General features: G+C 38.5%; 1 protein-coding gene across 1 annotated transcript; it reads right to left on the reverse strand.

The window, feature by feature from the left end:
* Window positions 1-649: 649 nt before the first annotated feature.
* Window positions 650-6,928, reverse strand: Spink1 (serine peptidase inhibitor Kazal type 1). Its single transcript, XM_028881696.2, has 4 exons — window positions 6,795-6,928; window positions 4,978-5,009; window positions 4,017-4,123; window positions 650-773 (listed from the first exon to the last, which is right to left on the reverse strand). Exons 1-4 carry the CDS (start codon window positions 6,844-6,846, stop codon window positions 728-730), a joined length of 237 nt encoding a protein of 78 aa, XP_028737529.1. The 5' UTR covers window positions 6,847-6,928; the 3' UTR covers window positions 650-727.
* Window positions 6,929-7,709: the final 781 nt, after the last annotated feature.

Below are 7,709 nucleotides of genomic sequence, written 5' to 3' on the forward strand. Positions count from 1 at the left end.
TTTTAGAGACTCAAAATCTCAAGTTGCTTTTCCTTTTATTTTTAAGTAGTTGTAGATATTTCAATACCCCCTTGAAAATATTTCCTTGTTTCTATCTTATTCATTATTATTGAATATAGACACAGAAGACCTTAAAATAGGGGGATATGATATAGAATTCCTATTGAAGAAAGTCAAGGCATAATCCACATGAGGTGACTGGGCTCACGGCAGCAGCACTGACCTTCAGGCCAGCCCCGATCTAAAAGAGCATCCCTGCAGCTTGTTGGCTACATTGTTAGTCAAGGGATTTTACTTTTCCAAGTTTACTCACAAGACAAGAGGAACCCTGCAGAGTTGTGGTGCCTTACAAATGAAGCAGTACAAGCCACACAAAATGCTCACACTCAGTTCCTTGGGTAGATGGCCCCTTTCTCCTTGCCAGATGACTTCCTGGGCATGGCATGGGATATATTCTTCACTCTTAGCCAAACCCTATTCATTGCACAGGTTTGTGCTCAACTGTGTGTTGTCATTATCTCTGACAGCTGATTTTACAGGCGTGATGAGTTAACTGGTGAAGATCAGTCTAGTCTGGATCTTTCCCAAGTTCCCAATCCCCAAGATATTCTCCCATGGCTTTGAACAGAAAGCTTTGGGAAGAACAAGGTCTATTCAGATGCATTTATTCAACAAACAGGCTAGCCAAGCATAGTAGTAGTCTTAAAAGAGTTCGAAATCTTGACTTTCAGCAAGGCCCATATTTTCTAATGAGGACAGGAACCTGGCGTTCCCTGTAGAAGAATTGAAGAAAACAAATAATGGTCAGCTTGAACTTTATTGGCACAAATAAGTGACTATGGGAGAATGACAATGAAAGTTAAAAAAATAATGTCCCCTTTTAAAAAAAGAGAGGCTTATGTTTTATTCCCACTTTTCTCTTTTTCCAATACATTCATTTGTTCACTTATTCACTGGGTATTTGTTGCTTTCTACTGTATTTACATGGGATACAACAGAATAGTAAACGTTTCTATCATTACTATTTACAGATCTAATGGAGTGTTACTGGGAACCTTTGAAATTAATCTCAAATTCAATACTGTTTCTTTTACTGCAGATGCTTCAAACTTACTAACAATATGGAAATCTTAGTTGATGCCCAGGCTATAGCAGGGCCTTCTCACTGTTTAACATTTTATCTTAGAAGATGGGGGCTTGAACCTGTCTGGCCATCTTGAGTCTCATAATAGCAGCCAATACTGAGGCCTCTGTAGATGAAATCTTCTCTGCCCTTCCCATGTTTCCTTTACCAAACCAGTTTCTCTCACAAAATCTAAATGCCCTTTAATTCTGTAATTGTTCCTTAGTTCTAAGACAGCTTCTAGCATTATCTTTCTAGTTAATGTTTCCTTGAGCAGACTGGAATGCAACAATTTTTTCTCTATTATTGGAGAAGATGTGATACTCATCTATTTTCACATGTACATTTTCTGGATCTATTGTTTCTTCACTTTAACATTAACATTAACTGATAATAATGCCGATTTCAAAGTTGCTTATATAAGTCTGCTATCCACAGCTGTGCTGTTCACTTCGGTTCATTCTGCTCATTAGCCACATTGGGTTACTTACACTTAAAAGTTTAACAACATTAGCACTTCAGTTTCTCAGTATACTATGTGTGCTTAAGAGTCAATGACTAGCACATGTGGCCAGTGACTCTGTATCGGCCGGCACAGACAGAAAACACTTTTAGTGCCACAGAAAGTTCTGTCAGACACTGCTTTCCTATAGAAAAGAATTGTTAAGAGCTTCTCTGACAAAGCGTTTCTTCTGACATATAATGTCCTGACTTAACATGCCTGGCAGGTGCCTGATACACATGGGACCTATCATAGCAAAGGCCTGTTTGGTGTTTCAAATCCCAGGAGTTAGACTCAGAGCCTGGCTCTAGTAATAGTTACCACACAGGTCATTTTTGTGCAACTTCAAAAGATGACATTTTTTTTTTGTTGTTTGTTGTTTTTTTTTTTTTTTTTTTTTTTTTTTTTTTTTTTTTTTTTTTTTTTTTTTTGAGATAGGGTTTCTCTGTGTAGCTTTGCGCCTTTCCTGGAACTCACTTGGTAGCCCAGGCTGGCCTCGAACTCACAAAGATCCACCTGCCTCTGCCTCCCGAGTGCTGGGATTAAAGGCGTGAGCCACCACCGCCCAGCTAAAAGATGACATTTTTAATTAAAATATAATTATATTACTTTTCTTCTCTAACCACTCTCAAGATCCCTCTGTCCAAACCCTCATTACCCACTCACTTTCAAATTGATAGGCTCTTTTTCTTTTATTATTAGTGTGTGTGTGTGTGTGTGTGTGTGTGTGTGTGTGTGTGTGTGTGTGTACAAATAGATACAACCTGCTGAGTCCAATTTTTGTTGTTTGTATGTGTGACTTTTAATGGGCAATCGAAACAAAGGCACTATAGAAACCTCAGATCATCCTCTTACGTTTGAGAAAGACAAACCTATCTCGAGACATAAATATTATTTCAGAACACAGGGGAAAACATTGCACTTTCCAGCAGTGGAATGCGCCTCTTACATTTACACATATTTGAAAGAATACAAAGAGCTAATTGCAACCAGTAGGTTAAAAGGTCAAAGGAGGGCGTGTTCAGCATTTTGCTCATATTTTCCGAATGCTTCGCTCTAAATAGAGGCCTTCAGACTTTAGAGCTCACACTTGGAGATTTCACAAGTCTCAAGGGTGTTATGGGGTTTTCCTCCTCCCTGTGGATGGAAATAATGATGCTTGACCTTAATGTCAACAACATAGGTCATGAGAAAATTAACAAGTGGTTTCAAATGTATTCTTTCTACAAGTTTCCCCTGTTCCTCCCCAAAGGCCTGAGCCAGGAGCTCAGCCTGTAGCCCAGGATGACAGGTGAAAGAACAGACTGGCTTAGAACTCAGGTTTTTTTCTGTCTTGGCCTGCAGTGTGGGGTTAGCAGGCATGTGCTATCATGCCTGGCATATTTTACACACTGGCAGCACCCTCACCATAAAGCTGAATGCCTAGTGTTTGGGGTCAGAAATGTCTACAATCCTGGATAAACTGAGACTTTTCTGAACTCTTTTAGAGCCATCCCAGAAGAGAATTTTTGTTACAGAGAGGAGATTCATGCAGAAGAACAGTGACAATTTATAGTCACTTGAGCCTGAGCTGAAGTCTTTAACATGGAGTCAATTCTAGAAAATCTAAGTGGTTCCTGTCCCGTGTGGGATCCCTGTTGTTTAGTTGAAACTCAGTCTCATTTAAATGGTACTTTTTTTCATTAAACATTTTTTTTGTTTGTTTGTTTTTTGTTTTTGTTTTTTGCCCTTTCAGTTAGAAGATATTGCCATCTTTGCTTGGTCACACAACATTGCACTCTCTTTTTTGCTGTTAATTTCCACCACATATAAGAAGCTCTTACACATGCTCATGAGGTGGGCTGTGTTGCTGGTGTTTGTTTTATTTGTTTCTGTCACAAACACATGGGACATAAGCATAATAACTGGCACATGGTTGACTGCTCGGCCATAGTGCAAGAGAAAAACTGATATGTCTCTTTGTCCCATAGTACTGAGTGATTCCTGTTCCTCAACTTTAAACACGTCAGAAAATTAAACTACACTGAGCCTAGATTTCATTCCCATGAATACACATGTTATAAAGTATATTTCTGTTCACTAAAACCTATATAACTCACATTTGCTAATTTGGGAGAGCATTAGAAAATGCCATTTGAGCTATTGTCGAGAATTTTTTTTTCTGATTAAAGTTATTTTATATGTATAGGCTTTTTGAAAATCTAGACTATTAACTATATTGCTAAGAAAATTAGGGCTTTTATCATCCAAGTGATTTTTAAATCATATTATCATACCAAATTTATGAAAAGAAAGGTTTATTTATTGGCCTAGGTTTCAATAGAATAACATGTGAAATTCTAATTGTAAGTAAGTTAAAATAAGTACTTATAAATTGATTTTTATCCTCACCTGTTTTCAGAGCACAGCCTGCATTCATTGGAGTAAGTAATTCCATCCATCCCACACACAGGGTCATAAATCCTGGGACATCCTGTAGCTCCATAATTGCAATCAGCCTAAACACAGAATTAAGAACAGTCACTTTCTATCATTTTCAATGTTTGATCTTAAAATATTTTTAAACATTTAAATTAATCTTTTTCAGTTAGGATAATGACACTGGATGTTGTATAAGAAAGCAATAACAACAACAAAAGAAATCTGCCCTGGAATCAGAAAATCTGATTTAAAGTCAAGTTATGGCTGTCTACTAATTCCGCCCTTGATCTCAGTCACTTCATCTGCAAACTGGGAAAACATCAGTTCCCAACTTACCTCATGATGCTATGGTGAGGTTTGGTAAGAAGAAGAAGAAGAAGAAGAAGAAGAAGAAGAAGAAGAAGAAGAAGAAGAAGAAGAAGAAGAAGAAGAAGAAGAAGATAACTCTCAAGCTCACATTTCCTGGTGTGCTGGCTTCCCGAAGGCCAGCTGCTAACAGGGGAGTCTTCCTTGCTGATTATTATTAAACACCTTTCATAGGGCACTGTCTTATTTTTATGCATCGTTCTAGTGCAAAAGTCTCACCCCATAATCGAAACTGTCAATTATCCATTCATCAATCTACTCAATAACTATCTTGTAAGGCTGTCATTCCACTCTTCCACAATGGAAGGATCACAAAGTGATGAATTGAGTTAAAGTCACATAGCGAGTGATTCTTGGACCCTGAATTCCAGCTCCTGGGTGTGGCATCATCACCCCTCCATTCCAGGACGTCGACCACCAGCTCTGCTTTGCTGACACTCATTCACTCCTCATGGATCAATACTTGGGGGACCTTCCGTCAACCTTTCTAACAGCTTGCATAGGAAATTAGAGAATTAAGAAATTATAAATTATAAGAAACAAGAAATTATACAATTCTTTTTACCTTTTTGCCCACGAAGTCAGCTGTGGTATTACCTAGAAAACATAAATCAGACATGTCAACTAGGATCCCAAATAAAGAAGCCAGATCTATTCTTACTTACAAAAGACTGCAGTTTTCACAGAAACTTCTCTGCTTCCACTATCCACTTCCCACCTCTTATTTCCATAGACTTTCAAGGACACTGGATAGGTTTTCTCCACTCCCTGCCTGCTAAGATCTTGAAAAGTATTAAGTAAAATTTTGACTGTTACTGAGCATTTCCATTTGGCATTTCAGAAAATCTGATCCACTTCCTTGAGAATAGAAATTATGCACTCAGAGTTTGAAACGTATTGGCACTAATTATTCAGACACCTTCTGGGTATCCATCAGTGTTCTTTCTGCATCCCATAGAATTTTCATCTCAGTCAGTGACTGAGAAATATCTGTATCTCAGGGTGTGGGTGGCAGTATGGGAAATAGCCATCGGGTCTTGGGATGTAATTAAGTTCCTTTTGTAAATAGTGTTAAAAATGGGGCTTTTCCGCCAGCTCACCATCGGTTCCCAAAGAACATTTTCCCACAGGTGCATTACCCTTACTGACTAAAGGTCCATGTTGTCTTTTGGGTATCTACATAGTTCAGAAAAGATTCCATTCTTTAGAAAACAAGTCTTGCTGACATCAAAGCATATGATACATATGCTTGTATGTAACAACAATGAAAGAAAATTGAATTTGAAAGAGAGCAAGAAGGTATATGGGAAAGTTTGGAAGGAGAAAAGGGAAGGGGGAAATGATGTAATCATGTTAAACTCTCAAAAAGTTATTTATTTATTTATATTTTTTTTAAAAAGAGAAGATGGCAACTGTGAATGTAGATGAGTTTACCAGGGAAAGGAATCTAATCTGATAGCCCCCCAAAGGAGAAATGTTCCTGAAACTTAATTTTCAGTCAATGATCTCTGAAGAAATGAAAAGGAAAGTGGGGATTCATCAGAGAAGGTGTGGCTGCTAGGGTCCCTTTGAATCCAGAATGTAAACGAGTCTAAAAATTGATGAGCGGAGGCTTACTACAGGCATCTAGTTATATTAATTATTAGGCTTAAGGTGAGACAAAGGGCCCTTTTCTTCTATAAATATTTATCTAAAACAACAAGCAATGGCGTTCCCCTTCTTAGCTCAGCACAGATGTGGCTCTTGTCAAAGTTCTGCCTGAGCCACGGGAGGGGAGAGTGTCCATCAATGCCAGTTACAAAAGCCAAACCCATCTCAACCAGAATCGCCTCCCAACAGTCTCATGGTAAGTTTGGGCATTCCTTCACCGGTTCAAACAGGATATTTTCTTTCTAAACATCCTCCAGATCAAACATCAAACTTCTAATCACTCAAAATATGACTTTTATGCAAACTAAATGGCAGTCATTGTTACCTATTTTATGTGAGTTCATAGGAATTTCAATTTCGTAAGTTGGCCTTTCATAGTCTAGTAACCATTTCTAGAGTTAGAAGGGTATTTTAGGTTGAAACCCTTTCTTCTCTACCACATCCCTAATGGAGTAGCAGCCTTGTTTTAGAGCAGGCCATGACTATCTCTGGGCATGTCTTACCGGAGATGCTTTCTTCATTTATGTTAGAAATGACTTCTTTCTGTAATTCATGCTAGAGATACTTCTTGGTATTCACTCCATTGACTTCATTTCAATTCACTGGCACCAATGAGCTAACACTAGACTATCTAAATTTCCACGAGATATATTCAGTAAAGCAATAGATCAAAGTTCTTTTTTGTTGTTGTTGTTTTTTACTAATTTTTGAAGAATATGCAAACACACCTACCTGCTAAACTGAGCAGGGCCAAGGCGCCAAGAAAGATAGTTGCCACCTTCATGGTTGCAGATCCAGGTGCAGAGGTCAGGAGCTCTGCACTGTACTTCTCTTCAGAAACTGAGGAGTGGTCTTATAGACAGATGGTAGCACCAGGCTCCACCCACTGTGCTGTATAATAGATATCCTTGGTTATTGATTGACTCTGTGAGGCTGTCAGGCTGGGGAAATGTTATCTGAGTAATAAACAGGGCAGGAAAGGCTGGACCCAAATTCTCCAGGAACAGCTACTTACCTTGATTCCTGATATCCTTTCAGGTTTTGAGAAATGCTCCCTGCTTTCCTGAGCCTGGTTTTCTTGTCTGTAGGCGAGATCAAAAGTCCTGTCTCCTCTGTAGTTCTGAACAGATGAGCAAAAGTGGAGAGCTCAAAGGCACTCTCCATTCTTTCCTTTTCTTCCATTCCTGTTTTTCATTTTTTCACATTTCTGTCTTCAGTCTCCATGCGTTCCTTAATGCTTGACAGGCTGACGGCAGGGTGGGGTAAAAGATAAAGAGGACTCAGTTACCTGTCTCCTGGTCTCCTCCGTGCTTACCAGAGTAGCTGCATGCCTCTAGAAAATCGACTCACTTTCTGATCGCTTCAATTTATGCATTTGAAAATTGATGTAACAGTAATAAGTAACTCACAGGATTGATCCTTCATTAACTGATATGTACTGAGTATCTACCATGCATGGTGGTACTTCTTTATTTCCTTTCAAGTTTCTGCTTGTCTTGTGAGTAGAGATACTCATTACTTTGTTTCAGACTATCTTTTCCAGGATTTTTGTATAGCAAACAGCCTTGACATATGAAGTAATGTCTTCCTTTGTCATGAAAGGTAAGTTTTTTTTTCTTTTACTGTCTAGAATAATAAAGAACATAT

The sequence above is a fragment of the Peromyscus leucopus genome, chromosome 19, assembly GCF_004664715.2.
Source record: "Peromyscus leucopus breed LL Stock chromosome 19, UCI_PerLeu_2.1, whole genome shotgun sequence".
NCBI classification, from domain to species: Eukaryota; Metazoa; Chordata; class Mammalia; order Rodentia; family Cricetidae; genus Peromyscus; species Peromyscus leucopus.